Source organism: Gigantopelta aegis, chromosome 15 (assembly GCF_016097555.1).
Source record: "Gigantopelta aegis isolate Gae_Host chromosome 15, Gae_host_genome, whole genome shotgun sequence".
Classification (NCBI taxonomy): domain Eukaryota; kingdom Metazoa; phylum Mollusca; class Gastropoda; order Neomphalida; family Peltospiridae; genus Gigantopelta; species Gigantopelta aegis.
In genome coordinates this window covers 38018961-38044824 of record NC_054713.1, presented here as the reverse complement: position 1 = coordinate 38044824, position 25864 = coordinate 38018961, and the positions used below count along the sequence as shown (strand labels likewise).

General features: G+C 39.8%; 1 protein-coding gene across 1 annotated transcript; it reads right to left on the bottom strand.

Annotated features, from left to right (window-relative positions):
• Positions 1-544: 544 nt before the first annotated feature.
• Positions 545-1732, bottom strand: LOC121389811 (G-protein coupled receptor dmsr-1-like). The gene has a single exon (XM_041521461.1). It carries the CDS (start codon positions 1730-1732, stop codon positions 545-547), a length of 1188 nt encoding a protein of 395 aa, XP_041377395.1.
• Between the last annotated feature and the right edge of the window lie 24132 nt (positions 1733-25864).

The following is a 25864-nucleotide window of genomic DNA, read 5'->3' as shown; positions in this document are numbered from 1 at the left end:
CCGCATTCTATACAGAATCTACATGGGAAATACCAATCAACAAATGTCATGTCTTGTCTTTTTTTTCTTGTCTTTCTTTAGGATTCCACAAAACTTTGAATCTTACATTTGGAAATTTTGTTGGGGGTTTATTTCAGATTGTCCAGCCCACGAACTATGACATATTTTTTTTTTTTTTTTTTATAAATCCACATTTGGAAATTGTAATAAAGAACTAGCATGCCTTCTCTTTGACATCAGAACTGTTTTCTGAATATTCATCGACATCAGAACTGTTTTCTGAATAGTTATCGACATCAGAACTGTTTTCTGAATATTTATCGACATCAAAACTGTTTTGTGAATAGTCATCCACATCAGATCTGTTTTTCTGAATATTCGCACAAATCAAATATGTTTTTGAATATTCATCCACACCAGATATGTTTCTTTTTAAAAATATTCATCCACATCAGATCTGTTTTTCTGAATATTCATTCACATCAGATCTGTTTTGTGTTTTTTTCGGGGTTTTTTCTGAATACTGCACCCAATCTTTGAATCATCACACATGCTCGCTGGTTGTCGCCGGCACCAGCTGTTCGAGGTGCGAGTGGTTGTTCACCGTATCATACGTGGCGTTGTTGGAGAACTTCCTCGCCGGCTGGGGCACGGCCGGCTTGCACGCGAAGACGGCAAACACCTGGTACAGGTGGTCGCGAAACTGCTGACTCATCGAGCAGTACAGGACGAAGTTGATGGCGTTGTTGACGAGGGCCGCCATGTCCAGCGTGTCTGCCAGCAGCATGTAGACGTTGAGGAAGAAGTACTTGTAGTTGGCGCTCATCAGGATGACGACCACCTGCGGCAGCTCCGTCAGGATGTACATGACGATGATGACGAGCAGCATCATCGTCGTGCTCTTGTGGCGGTTCTTCTTCTTCGTCTTGTTGCTCGCCTTGTAGAGTCTCTTCTGAATGACGGCGCTCTCATGCAGTTTCTTCAGCAGCAGGCCAATGAAGAGCGAGATTAGGACGCACGGGACCAGCTTGCACATGATGGAATACAACCAGAAGGCCACCAGGGCCAAGATGGAAGGATCCTCGGATCCCAGGACCGGCACTGGGAGGGTGTATATGACGCCCGTGGAATTCGCCGTTCTGTTCCTAGACTGCACGGGCAGCTCTATGACCGTCGTCATCATGTAGTTCGGCATCATGACCGCTCCCACGGCGAAGGGAATCAGCGAGACGATGACGCACGTTGTCCTGATGTCCGGACACTTCTTCGTCTGGAGGTAGACGTAGCGCATGATGGCCATGAAGACGGCCAGCCAGATGGAGATGGCGTGAGACGTCGTCGTCAGGTTCCCGTGGATCGCCAGGAACGTCGTCCAGAGGTAGGAGTACCTCTCCGGGGTCGTCTCCAAGCCGCACAGCAGGTAGAAGTGGATGGAGAAGGGGATGTACGACGACATCGTCACGACGTCGGCCATGGCTATCGCGGTGAGGACACAGTTGATGGGAGTCCGCATGGTGGGGCGCGTCAGGATGTAGATGTTCAGCACGTTGGTGATGATGCCGAACGTGCAGATGACGAGGCTGAGGTAGCCGTGTACATTCCAGTACCAGTGCGCGTACATGTTGAGACCGTGGTCGATCTCGAAAAACGGCTCTCTGGTCGTGCTGCTGCTCGTGTTTCCGGATCCTCCGACTGACGCCATGATGGATAGAGACTGTGACGTGGACTCCATGGTGTCAGTTGTGGTTTATATCTGAAACGATAAATGTAAATTGGTTACTGGATCTCTCTCTCTCTCTCTCTCTCTCTCTCTCTCTCTCTCTCTCTCTCTCTCTCTCTCTCTCTCTCTCTCTCTCTCTCTCTCTCTCTCTCTCTCTCTCTCTCTCTCTCTCTTGTCACGCACTTGGTAATTGTTCCATTAGTAGTTGCAAGGAGTCTTTTATATGCACCATATATTTCTGTTCGTCACGGACCCTAGGTTTCGCGGTTAGCACATTTTCGGTTTCCTCAGGGTTATTACAGACACCAGAAAGATTCAAAAACGAGTTGAATTCACGAAAATTTGTAATTTAATGGTTAAAAACCTTGTAGTAACAGAAACTAGTTTACACTGTCTTACAACTGGATACCTTTTACGGAGCTATATTTATTTTTTAATATTCTTTAATATTCTAGCTGCAAGAAACAGAAACAATATTTAAAAAAAAAATTCGTTTTAAAACAATTTTGCTTCTATCAAACGACATGAACCGTTATGCTTCCTTGATAAAGAGTCAATTTATTTTCAGTGGCAAAGGTTTATACAGGAAATTAAAATGCAGTGGGTATGCACAGTGGAAATGACAATTTTTCCTCTTTTGATTTTACTCTATTTCATCAAAAGTGGTTTTTTTCGGCTTTATCACCCACCCCCCCCCCCCCCCCCCCCCCCACCCCCCCCCCACCCCCCGGAAAAAAAGAAGAAAAACCCTACACAACAACGACACCAAACAGACAAAAAACAACAATAACAAACAAAACACAAATAAAAAACAACACACAGGAACCAACAAAACTACAACAAACAACAACAAACAAAACACAAAACAAAATGAAAAACCCCAAACCCCAAAGAAGAAAACAAAACCTAAAAACAACAGAAAACATAACAAAACGAAAAACAACAACAAAAACAGCAACACAATATACCTTCTTCAAAACAAAAACAACCAAACAAACCGCATACAAACAAGAAACAACAAAAAGCTACAAAAAATGGACACCCCACAAAAAAACAACAACAAAAAAACCCCAACAAAACAAAACAAAACAAAAACCCATAACGACAAACCCAACAAGCAAACAAATAAACAATCAAACAAAACACAAGCAAAAGAAACAAACAAAAAACAAATAAACAAATCTATAACACATTAAGAAACAAACAACAACAACAGCAACAAACAAACCAACCAAACCATACCATACCATGCGATACCAGCAAAAAACCCAAAAACAATTAAATTTAAAACAAAAATTAAAACAAACAAACCAGGAATATTTTTATCTAGTTTACAATGATTTTGTTTCATAGATCGAAATTTGATGCTGTTTCACCCAAGCAGTGCACCACGACTGGTATATCAAAGGCCGTACTACGCGCTGCCCTGTCTATGAAGAAATCCATATTAAAGGTCCCTTGCTACTAACGGAAACAAATGTAACAGACTTCCTCTGAAGAATCTGCCAGAATTACATCCAATAGCCAATAATTAATAACTCAACGTTCTCTAGAGGTGTCATTAAACGAAATGAACTTTATGTTCGATGGCTTAACCACTGCACCACCGAGACCGGTTAAATAGACAATGCTACAAGAGTGGCCGTTAGATACTATTTACCTTACAACGAGTTGTTTATATAGAGAATGCTACATAAGTGGCCATTAGATAAAATTTATCTTACAACGAGTTGTTTATATAGACAATGCTACAAGAGTGGCCGTTAGATACGAGTTATCTTCCAACGAGTTGCTTATATAGAGACTGCTACATGAGTGACCCTTAGAATACCATTTACCTTACAACGAGTTGTTTGTATAGAGAATGCTACATAAGTGACCGTTAGATACCATTTACCTTACAACGAGTTGTTTATACAGAGAATACTACATGAGTGACCGTTAGATACCATTTACCTTACAACGAGTTGTTTATACAGGGAATACTACATGAGTGACCGCTAGATACCATTTACCTTACAACGAGTTGTTTATATACAGAATACTACACGAGTGACCGTTAGATACCATTTACCTTACAACGAGTTGTTTATACAGGGAATACTACATGAGTGACCGTTAGATACCATTTACCTTACAACGAGTTGTTTATACAGAGAATACTACACGAGTGACCGTTAGATACCATTTACCTTACAACGAGTTGTTTATACAGGGAATACTACAGGAGTGACTGCTAGATACCATTTACCTTACAACGAATTGTTTATATACAAAATACTACACGAGTGACCGTTAGATACCATTTACCTTACAACGAGTTGTTCATACAGAGAATACTACACGAGTGGCCGTTAGATACCATTTACCTTACAACGAGTTGTTTATACAGGGAATACTACACGAGTGACAGTTAGATACCATTTACCTTACAACGAGTTGTTTATACAGGGAATACTACACGAGTGGCCGTTAGATACCATTTACCTTACAACGAGTTGTTTGTACAAAGAATACTACACGAGTGGCCGTTAGATACCATTTACCTTACAACGAGTTGTTTGTACAGGGAACACTACACGAGTGGCCGTTAGATACCATTTACCTTACAACGAGTTGTTTGTACAGGGAACACTACACGAGTGACCCTTAGATACCATTTACCTTACAGCGAATTGTTTATACAGGGAACACTACACGAGCGACCGATAGATACCATTTACCTTACAACGAGTTGTTTATATAGAGAATGCTACATAAGCGGCCATTAGATACCATTTATCTTACAACGAGTTGTTTATATAGACAATGCTACAAGAGTGGCCGTTAGATACGAGTTATCTTGCAACGAGTTGCTTATATAGAGAATGTTACATGAGTGGCCGTTAGATACTATTTACCTTACAACGAGTTGCTTATATAGAGAAGGTTACATGAGTGGCCGTTAGATACTATTTACCTTACAACGAGTTGCTTATATAGAGAATGTTACATGAGTGGCCGTTAGATACTATTTACCTTACAACGAGTTGCTTATATAGAGAATGTTACATGAGTGGCCGTTAGATACTATTTACCTTACAACGAGTTGCTTATACAGAGAATACTACAGGAGTGGCCGTTAGATACCATTTACCTTACAACGAGTTACTTATACAGAGAATACTACAGGAGTGGCCGTTAGATACTATTTACCTTACAACGAGTTACTTATAAAGAGAATGTTACATGAGTGGCCGTTAGATACTATTTACCTTACAACGAGTTACTTATAAAGAGAATGTTACATGAGTGACCGTTAGATACTATTTACCTTACAACGAGTTACTTATAAAGAGAATGTTACATGAGTGGCCGTTAGATACCATTTACCTTACAGCGAGTTACTTATAAAGAGAATGTTACATGAGTGGCCGTTAGATACCATTTACCTTACAGCGAGTTACTTATACAGAGAATGTTACACGAGTGGCCGTTAGATACCATTTACCTTACAACGAGTTACTTATACAGAGAATGTTACACGACTGGCCGTTAGATACCATTTACCTTACAACGAGTTACTTATACAGAGAATGTTACACGACTAGCGAGTTACTTATACAGAGAATGTTACATGAGTGGCCGTTAGATACCATTTACCTTACAACGAGTTACTTATAAAGAGAATGTTACATGAGTGGCCGTTAGATACCATTTACCTTACAACGAGTTACTTATAAAGAGAATGTTACATGAGTGGCCGTTAGATACCATTTACCTTACAACGAGTTACTTATAAAGAGAATGTTACATGAGTGGCCGTTAGATACCATTTACCTTACAACGAGTTACTTATAAAGAGAATGTTACATGAGTGGCCGTTAGATACCATTTACCTTACAGCGAGTTACTTATACAGAGAATGTTACACAAGTGGCCGTTAGATACCATTTACCTTACAACGAGTTACTTATACAGAGAATGTTACACGAGTGGCCGTTAGATACCATTTACCTTACAACGAGTTACTTATACAGAGAATGTTACACGACTGGCCGTTAGATACCATTTACCTTACAACGAGTTACTTATACAGAGAATGTTACACGAGTGGCCGTTAGATACCATTTACCTTACAACGAGTTACCTATACAGAGAATGTTACATGAGTGGCCGTTAGATACCATTTACCTTACAACGAGTTGTTTGTATAGAGAATGTTACACGAGTGACCGTTAGATACCATTTACCTTACAACGAGTTGTTTTTATAGAGAATGCTACATGAGTGACCGTTAGATACCATTTACCTTACAACGAGTTGTTTGTATAGAGAATGCTACATGAGTGACCGTTAGATACCATTTACCTTACAACGAGTTGTTTGTACAGAGAATACTACACGAGTGACCGTTAGATACCATTTACCTTACAACGAGTTGTTTATACAGGGAATACTACACGAGTGACCGTTAGATACCATTTACCTTACAACGAGTTGTTTATACAGGGAATACTACACGAGTGACCGTTAGATACCATTTACCTTACAACGAGTTGTTTATACAGGGAATACTACACGAGTGACCGTTAGATACCATTTACCTTTTAACGAGTTGTTTATATACAGAATACTACACGAGTGACCGTTAGACACCATTTACCTTACAACGAGTTGTTTATACAGGGAATACTACACGAGTGGCCGTTAGATACCATTTACCTTACAACGAGTTGTTTGTACAGGGAATACTACACGAGTGGCCGTTAGATACCATTTACCTTAAAACGAGTTGTTTGTATAGGGAATACTACACGAGTGGCCGTTACATACCATTTACCTTACAACGAGTTGTTTGTGCAGGGAACACTACACGAGTGACAGTTAGCTACCATTTACCTTACAACGAGTTGTTTGTGCAGGGAACACTACACGAGTGACCGTTATATACCATTTACCTTACAACGAGTTGTTTGTACAGGGAACACTACACGAGTGACCGTTAGATACCATTTATCTTACAACGAGTTGTTTGTACAGGGAACACTACACGAGTGACCGTTAGATACCATTTACCTTACAACGAGTTGTTTGTACAGAGAATACTACACGAGTGGCCGTTAGATACCATTTACCTTACAACGAGTTGCTAATATAGAGAATACTACACGAGTGACCTTTAGATACCATTTACCTTACAACGAGTTGTTTGTACAGAGAATACTACACGAGTGGCCGTTAGATACCATTTACCTTACAACGAGTTGCTAATATAGAGAATACTACACGAGTGACAGTTAGATACCATTTACCTTACAACGAGTTGCTAATATAGAGAATACTACACGAGTGACCGATAGATACCATTTACCTTAAAACGGGTTGTTTATATACATAATACTACACGAGTGACCGTTAGATACCATTTACCTTACAACGAGTTGTTTATATAGATAATTCTACACGAGTGACCGTTAGATACCATTTATCTTACAACGAGTTGTTTATATAGATAATACTACACGAGTGACCGTTAGATACCATTTACCTTAGAACGAGTTGTTTATATACAGAATACTACACGAGTGACCGTTAGATACCATTTACCTTAGAACGAGTTGTTTATATACAGAATACTACAAGAGTGGCCGTTAGGTACTAGTTATCTTACAACGAGTTGTTTATATAGAGAATGCTACATAGTAGCCGTTAGATACTATTTATGTTTCAAAGCGTATATATATATATATATATATATATATATATAGATAGATATATATATATATATATATATATATATATATATATATATATATATATATATATATATATATATATAGCGAAAGCGAGTTAGATACTTTCTTAAACAACGAGTTTTAAGACAAATGGTATCTAACGGACACGAATGTAGTATTCTTTTTCTTACATATCCTGAAAATCCAGGTTGAAAATAAGTTTAAACACCTTTTCCAACTAAAACCTGTTTACGACCCCAGCGCTTGTGGTTAACAGACAAGTCAGTTTCAGGTTAACTTGTTCGTCATAGAGTGGTCGATTTGTTTTCATTGAACAGGTTGATTACCTGATTTAGAAAAGTTACATGTTTTAATGTCAGAGTTTAACCGTTAGGACCTCCACGAGTCCAAAATATTGGACTCGAGTACTCAAGGGTCAAACTCCAACCCGGACCGAGTACCCGACACTTACTACTAGATGGTAATGAGACTAAGGAATAAAGTAAAATAGCATCATGCATCTTAAAGGCATATTGTCACAGACCACTGACCTATGTAATGATGTAACAAAGTATTACCTGAACAAAAATCATTCGATTTGTCCCTAAATGTACTTTATTCAACCATCTTCATAACCACCATACTCCATTTATTAATGACATTTTGTAAAAATAATTGAATTATGGCAATGATCCATAATTCAAAAACTAAAATTGCCGAGAGGGTTGATATGGATTTCACTCCATCCATGATTCAGTTAAAGTGATGCAATAGCTAAATTCGATTTTCAACAATTCGCGACAGTATGCCTTTAATTCCAGCGCTGAACATGGATGCCAAATCATGCCATTGTATTGCATTTAGAAACCGATTGATATATTCAGTGTTGTGACGGACGGACGGACAGTGTAAAAATAGAAACTAGCGCATGGTCATATAATACGTGTGTAACGTATATCGTTGATTATTTTCTGTTGAAATTATTGTCCTACGTTGTCCATTATAGTTGATAATTATATTCCACCTTGTACGGGTACTCGAGTCCTGTAACCGGACTCGAGTCTTGCTGCTAGACTCGGGCCGTGCCCGAGTACTCGAGTACCCGTGGAGTCCTTACGAACCTTGCATTTGTAACAGCCAAAACCTTTTTTAAATATTTTACAACGTCGTAGAGACTTAATGTACACAATAGTGTTATCGTTATTATTTTAATTGTACATACTTGTATTATTTAACTATACTGCCTCTCATAATTCCACAAGGAATGGCCTATGCACTTTTATGTTTGTTTCATTTGGTAAATGTGTGATATACATATGGTGAGACGTTAATAAATTATCTGTCTGTCTGTCTGTCTGTCTGTCTGTAATGTCGTTAAGCGACTAAGTGCCTTTAAACTGTAAATATACGCGCGCAAAGAAACAAAGCAGACTTTTGTTATGTGTCAATTAACAAACTCGATTTGTGTGCACTACCAGCAGACATCATTGGAACATTGTCACTGACCCAAGTTTTCAAGGTCTGCGCCTTCTGCCTGTCCTATAAAAGATGCTCAGGGTTATTCCAGACAGCAGAACGACCGGAAACGTATATATAATTCACCAAAATAGATAATTTAATCAAGAAGTTCTATGTAATGTGAATTTAATGGTAGAAATGTTGTAATAACAGAAACTAGTTTCCACTGCCTAACGTTTGGATACGCTTTTACGACTATATATTGAATTTTTGATCTCCTTTAATATTCTAGCTGCAAGAAATAGAAACAATATTTAAGACAAAAACAGAAAGAAAAAAGCGCGTTTTAAAACAAGTCTACTGTGATGTTTCCTGACAGAGAGTCAATTTATTTTCAATGTCAAAGATTTATACAAAAAATGTTTTTTATTTTTTTATATATTTTTTTTACAATGTTTCATTAAAAAAAAGCCCCAATAAACAAAAAACAAAACAAAACGAAAAACAACAAAAAACAAAACAAAAAATACCGTACCCCCCCCCCCCCAATCCCCCCAATCCTCCCCCAAAAACCCCACAAAAACAAACCAACAGCAACATACAAAAAACCCACGACAAAACCCAACCATCAACAATAAACAAAAAACAAACAGTCCGCCAACCCCCAACCCCCCAAAGAAAACCCCCAAAACAAAACAACAACAACAACAAACAAACACAACAACAACAACACAAAACCCCAAACAAGAAAACAAAAAAACAGCAACCAAACAAATAAATAAACAAACAAACAAAACAGAACACAAACTAAACAAAACAAATGAAAGAACAAACAAAACAATTTAAAAAACCCAACATCAAAGAAAACAACAACAAACAAACAAACAAACAAACAAACCAAACCATAAAAATCCCCAAAACCAACACATTTTCATTTAGTTTACAAACATTTTTTTCTTGCAAAAAGATACATCGTTTTTGGCATCATAGGTCAGAATCTGTCTTCAGACTAATGCTGTTTCACCCAAGCACTGCACCACGACTAGTATATCAAAAATATACGCGCTGTCCTGTCTATAAGGAAATCCATATTAAAGGTCCCTTGCTACTACCGAAAACAAATGTAACAGACTTCCTCTGAAGACAGAATTACATTCAATAGCCAATGATTAATACATCAAGGTTCTCTAGAGGTGTCGTTAAACAAAATGAACTTTATGTCCGATGGCTTAACTACGACACCACCGAGGCCAATTAAGCACGGGTTACATCTATATATAATAAAAAATAATGTCGTTAAACGACTAACGACAAAGAAACAAAAACAGACTTTTTCGTCTCAATTAAAGGCACAGACTCCAGTTTCAGACCGTGAAAATGAACACTAAGTTTAAAGAGACATTCCTGAGTTTGCTGCATTGTAAGATGTTTCTGACCAATAAAATAGTTCTACGATTAAACTTACAAATTAAATATAGTTTCTTGTTTAGAATATCAGTGTCTGTATATTGAATGTGTTTCTGGTCGTCTTAATATTTATAAGAAGCCCAAACTGGATTTTGTCTTCAAGTAATTTCGTACGTACGAAAAAACGAATTTAGGAAATAAAATGAAATTTAACCTAGTACCAATATTAGAACGATCAGAAACACGTTTACTGCCACTAATATTTTATGCAGAAAAATATATTTGATATGTAATTACAATCGTTAAAACGTCTGTGCTAGTCGATAACATCTTAACAATTGCAGCAAACTCAGGAATGTCCCTTTAATTAATCTACAAACCTTTAGCACTTTTGGACAAGATTATGACAAAGAGCAACTAAAGACTTTAGTCTCTGATGTTTAAACGAGAAAATACCGTCCAAAAACAGATTAGATCTTGTCTCGATCATAGTCGTAAGAGCTCCCATTTTTGTAAGGGGGAGGAGTGGGGAGGGGGACAGGCTGGCTTTTGCCCGAATTTAACGAAAATGCCCGAATCTAGATAACAACACTTATTCATATTAGTATATATAGGGCTGAAATGAATCATGACTAATTTGTACATGTTTTATTTAACGATGCACTCAACACATTTTATTTACGGTTATATGGCGTCAGACATATGGTTAAGGACCACACAGATTTTGAGAGGAAACCCGCTGTCGCCACTACATGGGCTACTCTTCCGATTAGCAGCAAGGGATCTTTTATTTGCGCTTCCCACAGACAGGAGAGCACAAACCATGGCCTTTGTTGAACCAGTTATGGATCACTGGTCGGTGCAAGTGGTTTACACCTACCCAATGAGCCTTGCGGAGCACTCACTCAGGGTTTGGAGTCGGTATCTGGATTAAAAATCCTATGCCTCGACTGGGATCCGAACCCAGTACCTACCAGCCTGTATAAGTATTATAATAAGTATAACTAATTTTGGGGGTAGAACGATGAGAACGCATGGTAAAATGGTCTCAGGTGCCGTTAGCACATTTTGCCCGAATATCTGTATAATGTTTGCCCGAATTTGAGGTTTTGCTATATCAGTAGTGAGGCAGTTGCCCCCCCCCCCCCCGTCCACCGCTCCCGCCTGCCCCATGTCTCGTACGCTTATGGCCTCAATAACCATAACCTCAATAACCATTACTTCTCAGACGAACGTGCGTTTTGAGAGAAAGAGAGAAAGAGTTTAACAGACTTGATTTGTGTCAACTACCAGCAGACAGACACTCGGAAAAATTGGCGTCTGCTGGGCACTCACTGTGCCGCATTACTCGCGTGTCGTATCTGTCGTGGCCGCTGATAAAAAATTTAAAAGCGTGAGGTCTTGTCTTCAAACCATAGCAGTGGAATCCGGCAAGGAAACGTAATTTCCTCCCCATTGATTACGCACCGTTGATTACGTAAGGTGTCATTATAGGATATTCTTGACTGCTCTAGAATCTGAACGACAAAAACGTAATGCATGATCGGGGCCCAATTAAAAAAAAACCCCAAACAAAAACCCCAACAAAAAACCCATCGTAAGCTTAGTTTTGCACGTAAACGTAAATTTACGACTATACCACAAATCTTATTACTACTAACAGTAAAACAAATATAGTTTGAAATATACATATTTCAATTTCTTTTCGTCCTTAAACGGACGTTCCTGAGTTTGCTGCAATATTTAAGATGCTATCGACTAACAGAGACACTTTAACGACGGTAATTACATATTAAATTTATTTTTCTGCATAAAATATTAGTGGTTGTATATTAAACATGTTTCTGATCGTTCTAATATTTGTACTAGATTAAATTTCATTTTATTTCCTAAAAATAATTTTTTCGTACGTACGAATTAATTTGAAGACAAAATCCAGTTTGGGCTTCTTACAAATATTGAGAAGACCAGAAACACATTGAATATACAGACACTGATATTCTAAACAAGAAAATACATACAATATGTAAATTTAATCGTAGAACTATTTTATTAGTCGGAAACATCTTATAATGTTGCAAACTTAGGAATGTCCCCTTAAAATGCCCCATTTTCCGTAATGATTTAATTTTCACATGTAAACGTATGGCCGGTATAACTGCTAGTAGCAGACGTAATGGGCCCCAGGGGACTATTTCACAAAACATCGTAAGTTTACGTCTGCAACTAGCAGTCATACCTGTCGTTCATTTACACGTATCTATTTCACGTAGAAAATTACATCAATACGGAACGTGGAGCATTTTAAGGACAAAATAAAATGAAATATGTGTATTTCAAACTATGTTTGCTGTTCTATAGTAGTAATAAGAATTGTGGTAGAGTCGTAAATTTAAGTTTGCGTGCAAAACTAGGCTTACGATGTTTTGTGAAATTGGGCCCTGGGTCGTATCTCCGCACAATGATTTAGCAAAAGAGTGGCTGATTCCACGAATCTCTATCTAGTGCCTCGTCTATAGGAGGACAGCCAGTCCTGAGGAGATCCTTTAATGGAGATTTCATCCCTCTTGCACCGAGATAGAGAGGACTGCCACTTCCAGACTAGTTTACTAAATCAAAACTAGCACAGGACAGAGCTCATTAGAATAAGTACAGCTGTATAGAAGTATAGTTACTTGTAGTTACGTCCATGCCACATTGTCGCTGTTTATTTTAGTCCATGTAAGGTTCAAGTAAGCTGTCTGTGGGTACACATACTATCAGCTACTAGAACAGAAAAAAAGGAAATGTTTCATTTAACGACGCACTCAACACATTTTGCTTACGGTTATATGGCGTCAGACATATGGTTAAGGACCACACAGAGATTGAGAGAGGAAACCCGCTGCCGCCACTTCATAAGTTACTCTTTTCGATTAGCAGCAAGGGATCTTTTATATGCACCATCCCACATACAGGATAGCACATACCACGGCCTTTGTTACACTAGTTGTGGAGCACTGGCTGGAACGAGAAATAGCCCAATGGGGGATCGATCCTAGACCGACGGCGCATCAAGCGAACGCTTTACCACTGGGCTACGTCCTGCCCCTACCAGAACAGATGAAACAGTTTATGGTATTGTCCTCTGACCATTCAACAACGGCGTATGAGGAGAATAAAACACTATCTGTCCTGGGGTGGGGGTGGGGGTGGGGGTGGGGGGTTCGTTTCAGGGGCGGGACGTAGCCCAGTGTTAAAGCGTTCGCATGATGGGCTCATTTAGCTATTTCTCGTTCCATCCAGTACTCCACGACTGGTATCACAAAGGCCAAGGTATGTACTATCCTGCCTGTGAGATACAACATATAAAAGATCCCTTGCAGCTAGTCGGGAAGAGTAGCCCATTGCGTAGCGGTAGAAGGTTTCCTCTCTGATTCTCTGTGTGGTCATTAACCATACGTTCGATACCATATAAAACCGTAATTAAAATGTCTTGAATTAGTCATAAATAAAACATTCCTTCCTTTGTTTTGCTTCGGAGTTGTTGGTTTTTTGTGTGTTTTTTCCCCCAAGTGCTTCTACTGGTAAATAACATTATTTAGTTGCAGTTTTATGAACACGTTCTTCAAGATATAATCTTTTCATTTTGAAACTAGAATTTAGAAATACATTTTGGCATTATGGAATTTTGAATCAGCCCCTTTAAAGGGACTGTCATGAGTTTCCTGCATTGTAAGATGTTTCCGATTAACAAAACAAATTTAACATATAAAAATAAGCATTAAATATATTTTCTTGCTTAGAATGTCAGTGCCCGTATGTTGAATGTATTTCTGGTCGTCTTAATATTTGTAAGAAGTCCAAACTGGATTTTGTCTTCATATAATTTCGTTCGTACGAAAAAAATCCCATTCAGGAAATAAAATGAAATTTAACCTAGTACAAATACTAGAACGACCAGAAACACGTTTAATATAAAGCCACTAATATTTTATGCAGAAGAATATATTTGATATGTAATTACAATCGTTAAAACGTCTGTGTTAGTCGATAACATCTTAACAATTGCAGCAAACTCAGGAATGCCCCTTTAAAACTAATAAGATAAACGTATACGTGGGTCGAATATACAAAGGCTCTTGCTTTTTTGTTTTTTAGTTGTTGTTTTTTTTATCTTGGACACATATTTATCATACATTTACAAATCTTACAAACCTGCTTTTAAGAAAATTAGACATCGTACATTTTGGGGGGGGGGGGGGGGGGCGGGACGTAGCCCAGTGGTAAAGCGTTCGTTTGATGCGCGGTCGGTCTGGGATCGATCCCCGTCGGTGGACCCATTGAGCTATTTCTCGTTCCAGCCAGTGCTCCACAACTGGTGTAACAAAGGCCGTGGTAGGATGGTGCATATAAAAGATCCCTTGCTGCTCATCGAAAAAGAGTAGCGACAGCGGGTTTCCTCTCTCAATACCTGTGTGGTCCTTAAGCATATGTCCAACGCCATATAACCGTAAATAAAATGTGTTGAGTGCGTCGTTAAATAAAACATTTCCTTCATACATTTGGGTTCTGTTTCATAATGGCGCTACCGTCGTGTAAAGTCGGACGTCAGTATACAATTATTTTATTTAACATCGTCTAAAGCGGCACAGATTTGACAGTTTGACGGGAAATGGCGGAATAATATCATATTCCATGGATATAAGGCGTCAGATGTGATATGACATCCAAATGAAATTCACTTAATCAATAGAACGAGCGATTTACTGCTCCTGTTTCGTCGTTCATGCCCGAACGATACGTCTGCCCGTCGGTTTATTTTTGGTGTTTAGTGTTTTTTTTTAAAGCCACGATATCGACACGGCGACTGTTAACGCCGTTTGCTAATAAATAATGCATTTCATTTTCATTTCAACTTACTTTCGTGCTTATAATCCAATTAAGGTTCAAGCACGCTGTACTGGGCATACACATCAGCTATCTGGGTTGTCTGTCCAGGACAATGGTTTAGTTGTTATTTGGTTAGTGGTTTGTGAAAGAGAAGAGGTTGTAGTGGCCTTACACCTGTCCAGGACAGTGGGTTAGTTGTTAGATGGTTAGTGGTTTGTGAGAGAGAAGAGGGTGTAGTGGCCTTACACCTACCCACTGAGCCCTTAAGAACTTGCTCTGGGTTGGAGCTGGTACTGGGCTGCGAACCCTGTACCTACCAGCCTGTAGTCCGATGGCTTAACCACCTAGCCACCGAGGACGGTTATGTATAAATAATGCAAAAACACAGACGCAGTTACGGATTAACGCACTGTTAACGATCGCGAGCTCTCGGTCCCCTGAACAATATTCAGCTATTTGTGCCGTTAGTTCAAGGTTATGGAGGATAATTTAAAGTAACTGACGCTAGGTCTGTTTTAGTTTTTTTGTAAACACTACGACGGTGTTTTTCACTATTAAAGGGACATTCCTGAGTTTGCTGCATTGTAAAATGTTTCCTACTAATAAAATATTTCTACGATTAAACTTACATATTAAATATAAACTAACTAATTAACTTGTTTAGAATATCAGTGTCTGTATATTCAATGTGTTTCTGGTCGTCTTAATATTTGTAAGAAGCCCAAACTGGAGTTTGTCTTCAAATAATTTCGTTCGTAAGAAAAACCCCAAAATATTTTAGGAAATAAAATGAAATTTAACCTAATACAAATATTAGAACGATCAGAAACACGTTTACTATACAGCCACTAATATTTTATGCAGAAAAAGTATATTTGATATGTAATTGCAATCGTTAAACACTCTCTGTTAGTCGATAACATCTTTAAGATTGCAGCAAACTCGGGAATGTCCCTTTAATAATTGAAACTAGACACCGCTTGAATTGTATTGTTTATATTATCTATTTCCGCACAGTCAAGGTGTTTCTGGTCATCCTGGTGTTTGTAATACCATGAAATGTAAATTAAAAAAAAGAAAAACCTTTGAGAAGTAACGGTCATGGATACGAGTTTTAGTCAATTTTAAAGGATATTAACGTCACAGACTCTCATTTATTAACTCTCTTGTAACTATATTCAAATGTGTTACAAGTTAAAGTTTGATTTTGTGTAACGACAACGCTAGAGCACATTGATTTATTAATCATCGGCTATTGGATGTCAAACATTTGGTAATTTTTACATATAATCTTACATAGGAAATAGGGGTCGCGATTAAGCTCAGTTGGTTGAATGCTCGCTTGAGGTGGTTGAGTCGAAGGATCGAACCACCTCGGTGGATTCATTCAGCTGTTTTTTCTCGTTCCAACCAGTGCATCACAACTAAACAAAGGCCATGATATGTGCTCCAGTGGTGTCGTTAAACAAAATAAACTTTACTTTTTTTACAGAGAAAACCCGCTACATTTGTCCATTAGTAGCAAGCGGTCTTTTACATGCACAATCCCAATGACAGGATAGCACATATCACGTCATTTGATATACCAGTCGTGCTGCACTGGCTGGACCAAGAAATAGCCCAATGGGCCCACCGACGGGGATCGATCATAGACCGATCGCACATCACATACATTTTACCGCTGCGTTACATCCCGCCGCCGTTCTTCGTTCAACGGCAGGAAACTTTGAGATAGAGAGGTGTGACGGAACATTCTCTTAAATTCTTTTCGCCTGTGGCGATATTAATTGTCTTAGAGGGCTGTGTGCAGTCCCAATATGCACTTAAGACCAGATGGGCTTTGTTACGTAATACCTCCGCGCGACCGTACCCTCTAATACACACCCAGACCTGATGCGGAGGCCATGTGGCCAGTAGTTACGTAATAACTCCGGTAGAACGGTTTATGACCGGGGGATTTCTGGCGAACTGGCGACAGTATGTCTGGTCATCTAAGAACATATATCGACTCTGGGAGTGATGGAAATTCACATGATAAGATTCAGTACCGCGATGTACCCCCAGGCGATATTCGGTTTTTATAATAAATAGCTAGGGTTTTAGAGATATCGAGGAGAAACATATTGGACGGCCCCGGATAACGTTAGTCCGACTGGACTTGGTAATTATATATTTTCTGCTTTGTTGTATAACCTTGATGTGATTGATGTGACTTTAAATATTTTAATACTGTATTATACCAATATTATTTAGACAGTGTTTCCGGTAAACTGACGAAGTAAATTGTAGGCTTCACTGTCTAAAATTATTAAAGCTTAACCAGTCATCGTAGAGGACCTAGGTAAACTGTAGGGTATTGTCTTTATTGTGATAGGTACCAGTATTAAGTCTGTATTACAAGCTTACCGAATGAGTAGTTAAGGGTTAATTAAAAATTAACCAGTAAGGAATAGAGTTGTAATTCGTTTATTAATTAAGTTCCCCTGGAAGCGTTTCTCAATTATCACACGTGTGGGTGTTGTGTCACGGTGAAATTATTAGAATATTGTGTAAACTAGACACCTAGTGATTAACTAATTAAGTGATTAGTTCTGGGTTGTTATTATTATTGTTGTTGTTAATTAATTAACTACTGCGGCAAATATATTTGTCAGCATAAGATTAATACAGATTCCAAGGTGTATTGTGTTTTTGTTGTGTTTTCTAGTGAACTAACGGGCTATATTATATATACTTTATATATAGATCTTATCTGTGATATACCTAGAACCGAGCCACGCGGGTATAACTGCCCGTTACAGAGACATCTAATAGATATACAGTTAGGAGAGATATTTGGATAATCGTGTTTTATTCAGTTACGGGTATTATAGGATCCCCGTGACAGGAGTGAAAATTGGGACGATCGTCCCGGATCTGAAACGGGACATGCATATTTTAAAAAAAGTATTGTTTGTAAATGGGGGCTTTATAAATTATTTTTACAAATTACCAGAAGTAGCAACGTTGTTCACTAGAAAATTCAATACTTATAAGTGCGTCATATCTAAACATGGATAAGAATTTGCTGGATAGGCCTACGCTCAGTGTAGTGGAGATTAAGCGAGCACGTAAGGCCGAGTTAGTTGAAATCGCGACTGAGCGGGAAATTGAGTTAACATCAGCTAAAACATTAGGAGATATAAGGACAATTATTATCCAGGAAGTTTTTGGTGATAGTCCTGTTATGGAAGACAGTGAGATTGTTCCAGAGATAGAGATAAATGAGTTAAGTGTGGAACAACAATTAGCTTTTAAAAAGCTTGAGTACGAAAGAGAAGAACGTGCATGAGAGAGAGAGAGAGAGAGAGAGAGAGAGAGAGAGAGAGAGAGAGAGAGAGAGAGAGAGAGAGAGAGAGAGAGAAGAGAGGGATAGAGAATTCCAGTTAGAAAAATTAAAAGTGGAACATGAGTTAAAGTTGAATACTGAAGAAGTTAGACGGGAGGCAGGAAATGGTTTTAACATGTCGGAGGCTTATAGATCAGTGCCTGTATTTGACGACCAGGAGGTTGATATGTTCTTCCAACTTTTTGAACGGGCCGCTAAGCAGCTAAATTGGCCGCAGTCTACGTGGACATTGTTAGCCGTGTCTAAGTTTAAAGGGAAGGCTAGCGTAGCTTATAATTCAATGAGTGATGCGCGAGCAAGTCGGTACGACCTAGTTAAGGCGGCAGTGTTGAGGGCTTATGAATTACGACCTGAGGATTATCGTTTACGGTATAGCGAGCTGAGAAAAACGCAGGGTCAGTCTTATAGTGAGTTTGTGGCTAAGAAGGCAGGAATGTTTGATAAATGTGTGGTTTCTCATCAGGTAGAGTCATATACCGAGTTACGGGAGTTGTTGATCTTACAGGACATTAAAAATGGATTACCAGTTAGCTTACGTATTCATTTAGAGGATCGTGATGTAAAAAAGATAGAGGAGGCAGGCATAGTGGCAGATGATTACGTGTTAATACACAAGGCTCAGACAGTACAGGGTAGCTCTTTACAACAGGGTGATTAAGAAGAAATGTCAGCCAGGTTTTTACCCGGGAAAGTAACTATCGGGGAGAGTCTTCTAGTTGGTCAGCTAGTCAGGCAAGGAATGTACCTGGTGGGCAAAGTAAGGATAAACCTGCATTATCAGCCAATGCACGAACTTTTCGTCCACATTGCAGTTACTGTAAAAAGGATAACCATCTTGTCGGGGACTGTTTTAAATGGAAACGCGATAATGCGCAAGTGGTCGGTTTAGTGAGGTTAGCTCCGCTAGCGAGAGAGTTAATGGTTAGTCCCATGGCAGAGAAAGTAAACCCGTATGTGTCCGCTGGTATGGTTTGTGATGTGAAACAAAAATTGAGTCTTAAGGCAATATCAGTCTATCGAGATACCGGGTGTAGTCAGTCACTGATCACGTCAGAGTGTTTAGCCGGTATAGAGAATTCAGATACAGGACGTAGTTTTGCTTTAACCTCAGTTACTGGAGAAAATATGGTTGTCCGGTTACATAACGTTTTCTTGTGTTCGAAGTTTGTGACGGGACCAGTCATTATGGGTGTTGTGAAGGACTTGCCTTTTGAAAACATAGGAGTTTTGTTGGGTAATGATTTGACTAGTCAATGTTGTCAGCTGCAATGTGACCAATTGTTAATTGAAGACAGCCCTTTACCCATAGAAGAGTATGAGGTTGATGAGACTAGATATCCTGCGTGTGTAATGACTAGGGCTATGGCCAGAAAGGTAACACGAGACCCAGAGGATATTTATGATTTGTCTGATACGTGTGTGAGCCATGAAATTGGAGTGGATGAGGTTATCAGTAAAATGGTAGATAAGTCAACTGAGGAATTAAATGTGGTGGAACCTGTTGATCTCCCGCAGAGGGGAATTGAACCAGTTGTGTTTGATAGAGGGGATTTACCTTGTAATAGACAAGAGTTAATCGCAGGGCTGATCCAAGTTTGTTGGCAGCTCGCACTATATTGTTAACTGAGGGCGAAATGGAGGATCAGATGTCAGGTTATGATATGGACAAGGGAGTATTAATGAATAAGAGTGTGGAGAAGGTTGTGCCTGATAGTGAGGAATGTGTGACAAGATGTAGAATTGTGGTGCCCTCTAAGTACCGTCCGTCGTTGTTATTGTTAGCACATGAGGACGTGTTTGCTGGCCACTTAGGGCGGAATAAAACTCATAGTAAACTTGCCTCAGAGTTTTATTGGAAGGGAATGTTTGCAGATGTCAGTAAGCATTGTATGTCATGTCATGTGTGTCAGGTTGTGAGCAAACCAAATCAGCTAATTCCTCCCTATCCCCTGCAGAAGGTTCCCATAGTTGGGGAAGCCTTTTCAAAAGTGTTGATAGATGTTGTGGGGCCATTACCGAAAACGCGTTCAGGCAACCAATTCTTGTTAACAATTATGTGCTTAACTACGCGTTTTCCAGAGGCGATTCCCGTAAGGAAAGTTACTGCGTCTGGTGTAGCTAGTGCGCTGCTTAAGTACTTCACGTATACGGGTTTACCAGGTGAAATTCAAAGCGACCGGGGTACGAACTTTATGAGCAAGTTAATCCAGCAAGTACTGTCTATGTTAGATATACGACAGATTCGTTCTGCTGCATTCCACCCTGAGAGCCAGGGCGCAATAGAACGTTTCCACCAGAGCATGAAAAGAATGCTCCGCTGCCATTGTTTCGACAATGGTACTGACTGGGACCAGTCAATCCCTTTCGTGTTGTTTGCAGCACGGGATGCTAAGGAAGAATCCCTAGGCCCGAGGGCCTCTCAAATTGGTAAAAGATAGTTGGTTAGACAAGGATAATGCCGAAAACCTGCTGATTTATGTAGGGAGAGTTAGAGATAGGTTGTGACAGGCGACCGAACTGGCTAGGAAGCATCTGAGCTATGCTCAGAGAAAAATAAAATCAGTGTTTGATAGGAAGGCTAAGAGTCGGGAATTTAAACCAGGGGATAAAGTGCTGCTGTACCTTCCCATTAAACGGGGTTCATTACAGAACAGGTATTTCGGTCCCTATGTTGTGCACAAACGGGTTAATGAGACAGGGTATGTGATAAACACTCCTGATAGGGTTAGGAAAAGTAGGTATTGTCACATCAATTTGCTAAAAGGTTATTTTGACAGACTGCCAATAGTTCCAGTTTACCTGTCCAAATTGAGAGTCACTCAATTTCCTGTGATGACGTCAAGACTGCCGATATCAAGTTAACCAACAGCCAGATTCTAGCAGACTTGAGTTCCTATCTACAGCACCTTGACAGCCCCCAGAGAGCAAAGTTGACTACGTTGATACAAGACAATGTTTCCATTTGTCAGGACTTTCCAACGGTTACCAATACCTTAATCCAGGATGTGCGCTTGGAACCCAACGCTACACCGATTCGACAGCATGCCTATCGGATAAATCCTGTAAAACGTGCGGCACTGAAAAAGGAGATAGATTACATGTTGGAACACGACATTCTGGAACCATCAAACAGTCAGTCGGCAACACCTGTTATTCTGATTCAAAAGGGAGATAATAGTTTCCGGGTGTGTGCTGACCTACGTCGCGTGAATCAACTCATCAAGGCAGATTCCTACCCTCTACCCCGCCTTGACGATTGCATCGACCGAGTTGGACACGCTCAATACATCACCAAATTGGACCTATTGAAGGGTTTTATGCCATTCCGTTAACGGAGGAAGCTGAGGACATTCTGGCGATCATCACACCTGACGGCCTCTTCCAATTCCGAGTGGTGCCGATTGGTTTGAAGACTGCCCCTGCTGCCTTTCAAAGGATGATGAACCAGGTGTTATCAGACTTAGAAAACGTCAGTGTGTATCTGGACGATGTGGTGTTAGCCACCGACACTTGGGATGAACATTTAACCGGGTTACAACAAATATTCAGTCGCCTACAGAAAGCTAACTTGACTGTGAACCTGGGAAAATGTGAATTCGTGAAAGCTTCAGTGACCTACTTAGGTCATACTGTCGGACATGGTTGCGTCGCACCGCTGCAGGCCAAGACACTAAGCATCAGCCAGTACCCTGCACCTACCAACCGTCGTGAAGTTCGCCGGTTCCTTGGTATGGCCGGTTATTATCGTCGTTTCTGTGCTAAATTTGCGACGGTAGCGGCCCCCCATCACATCGCTGCTAAAGACGGAAACGAAGTTCCAGTGGTCAGATGAATGCGAGAAGTCATTCAACCGTCTCAAGCAGATGCTCTCCTCGTCTCCCGTGATGGCAGCACCAGACTACCGAATGCCTTTCAAGCTGACTGTGGATGCCAGTGACGTGGGAGCTGGAGCTGTGCTGTTCCAAGAAGACGAAAATGGACTGGACCATCCTGTAAGTTTCTTCTCCAAAAAGTTTGACAAACACCAGGTTAAATATTCCACTATAGAGAAGGAAGCTTTGGCCATGGTACAAGCTCTGAAGCATTTTCAGATCTACGTGAAATCGGCAGTGCATCAAGTGGTTGTCTTTACTGATCATATTCCGCTTACCTTCATTCACAGAATGAAAGCCACCAACCAGAGAGTTTTGAGATGGAGTCTTCTTCTGCAGGAATTGCCAATTACCATTGAACACATCAAGGGCACATCCAATGTAATTGCTGATGCCCTGTCCCGAAGTTGAACGTTGTGATAATGTGTTGACGTTCTTGATTTCTGTTTTGTTTTTATATATTTTATTGTATACCAGGGGCTCAGAGACTCAGTGTGATTACTGGTAGTCACCTCATTACTATGTGTTATAAATGCCCGGATGCGTCGGTTAACGCACTTATTGTTTTAATGTAGTATATTTCCCTATTCCTAGAGTAGAGGAAATATCCTTTGTGAAGTGGGGGTGTGTGACGGAACATGCTCTTAAATTCTTTTCGCTTGTAGCGATATTAATTGTTTTAGAGGGCCGTGTACAGTCCCAATATGCACTTAAGACCAGTTGGCTTTGTTACGTAATACCTCCGCGCGACCGTACCCTCTAAAACACACCCAGACCTGATGCGGAGGCCATGTGGCCAGTAGTTACGTAATAACTCCGGTAGAACGGTTTATGACCGGGGGATTTTTGGCGAACTGGCGACAGTATGTCTGGTCATCTAAGAAAATATATCGACTCTGGGAGTGGTGGAAATTCACATGATAAGATTCAGTACCGCGATGTGCCCCCAGGCGATATTCGGTTTTTATAATAAATAGTTAGGGTTTTAGATATATCGAGGAGAAACATATTGGACGGCCCGGAGAACGTTAGTCCGACTGGACTTGGTAATTATATATTTTCTGCTCTGTTGTATAACCTTGATGTGATTGATTGACTTTAAATATTTTAATACTGTATTATACCAATATTATTTAGACAGTGTTTCCGGTAAACTGACGAAGTAAATTGTAGGCTTCACTGTCTAAAATTATTAAAGCTTAACCAGTCATCCTAGAGGACCTAGGTAAACTGTAGGGTATTGTCTTTATTGTGATAGGTACCAGTATTAAGTCTGTATTACAAGCTTACCGAATGAGTAGTTACGGGTTAATTAAAAATTAACCAGTAAGGAATAGAGTTGTAATTCGTTTATTAATTAAGTTCCCCTGGAAGCGTTTCTCAATTATCACACGTGTGGGTGTTGTGTCAAGGTGAAGTGATTAGAATATTGTGTAAACTAGACACTTAGTGATTAACTAATTAAGTGATTAGTTCTGGGTTGTTATTATTATTGTTGTTGTTAATTAATTAACTACTGCGGCAAATATATTTGTCAGCGTAAGATTAATACAGATTCCAAGGTGTGTTGTGTTTTTGTTGTGTTTTCTAGTGAACTAACGGGCTATATTATATATACTTTATATATAGATCTTATCTCTAATATACCTAGACCGAGCCACGCGGGTATAACTGCCCGTTACAGAGAGATCTAATAGATATACAGTTAGGAGAGATATTTGGATAATCGTGTTTTATTCAGTTACGGGTATTATAGGATCCCCATGACAAGAGGAAACCCGCTGTCGCCACTTATGGGGTACTCTTTTCGATTAGCACCAAGGGATCTTTCATATGCACCATCCCACAGACAGGATAACACATACCACGGCCTTTGATATATCAGTCGTTGTGCACTGATTGGAACGAGAAATAGCCCAATTGGACCACCGGCGGGGATCGATCCCAGACAGACCGCGCATCAAGTAAACGCTTTGCCACTTTCTGTTCCAAATGTGTTACAAGTTTGTAGATTAAGCAAACATATAATGTCCGTTTTCACGGGTTAAAACTACGGTCGGCGACTTTAACTCAGAAGACCAGCCTCGGTGGCGTCGTGGTTAGGCCATCGGTCTACAGGCTGGTAGGTACTGGGTTCGACTTCAAACCCTGAGTGAGTGCTCCGCAAGGCTCAGTGGATAGGTGTAAACCACTTGCACCGACCAGTGTTCCATAACTGGTTCAACAAAGGCCATGGTTTGTGCTATCCTGCCTGTGGGTCGCGCAACTAAAAGATCCCTTGCTGCTAATCGCAAAGAGTAGCCCATGTAGTGGCGACAGCGGGTTTCCTCTCAGAATCGGTGTGGTCCTTAACCATATGTCTGACGCCATATAAACATAAATAAAATGTGTTGAGTACGTCGTTAAATAAAGCATTTCTTTCTTTCTTTCCATATAACCGTAAATAAAATGTGTTGAGTGCGTCGTTAAATAAAGCATTTTCTTTCCTTCCCTTAGCAGTTAAACAAAAAAAAATCCTATAGCAACATTATAACATTATTTATTTTTAAATTCTGTGATAACCATTTTTTTTTTTTTTTTTAAATCTCTTTTAAACATTTCACGTACACGTGTACCTCGTAATCTGTACTGTCGACCACTTGCAGTGGGACTTGACGAGAAGACAGCGAGTCACCGATTTTAATAGAAACACCGTATCAGAGCTTTGGATGGAATTCTACAAGGGCCAATTATTTCTCTCGACATCGGACACGTGTGATCAGCACTCTAAAAGCCATTGGATTTATGGCGAGATCTCACGCTCTGAGGATTTCCGCAGGTTAAGTGGTTATCACAGTTCGATGGTAAACATAGTAAACGGTATATCCCAAAGGTGGGAGGGGTGGGTGGGTGAGGGGGATATATATTCCATAGGCGTTTTGGTTTACGGTATTCGTTCTCAATAAAACAATGATGGATCGAGTTTTCGTTCCTTAGCTCGGTTGTTCTATCATTCGATCGATCTCTCGTTTGTTAATTTGTTTATTATTTCGTTCTTATGTTTGTTTCCGACGCCATATAACCGTAAATAAAATGTGTTGAGTGCGTCGTTAAATAAAACATTTCCTTCCTTTATGTTTGTTTGTTCACTCGTAATATATATATATTTTTCATTCTATCACCCCTTCGTTTATTTATTCATTCGTTCGTTCTTTTGTTCATTTCTTTCGTTTGTCCATTCATTCATTTCATTAATTCGTTCATTCATTCATTCACATTTCGTGCTCATATCCAATTAAGGTTCAATCACGATGTCCTGGGCACACACCACAGCTATCTGGTCTGTCTGTCTGTCCAGTGGTTAGAGAGAGAGAGAGAGAGAGAGAGAGAGAGAGAGAGAGAGAGAGAGAGAGAGAGAGTGTGTGTGAGAGAGAGAGAGAGAGAGAGAGAG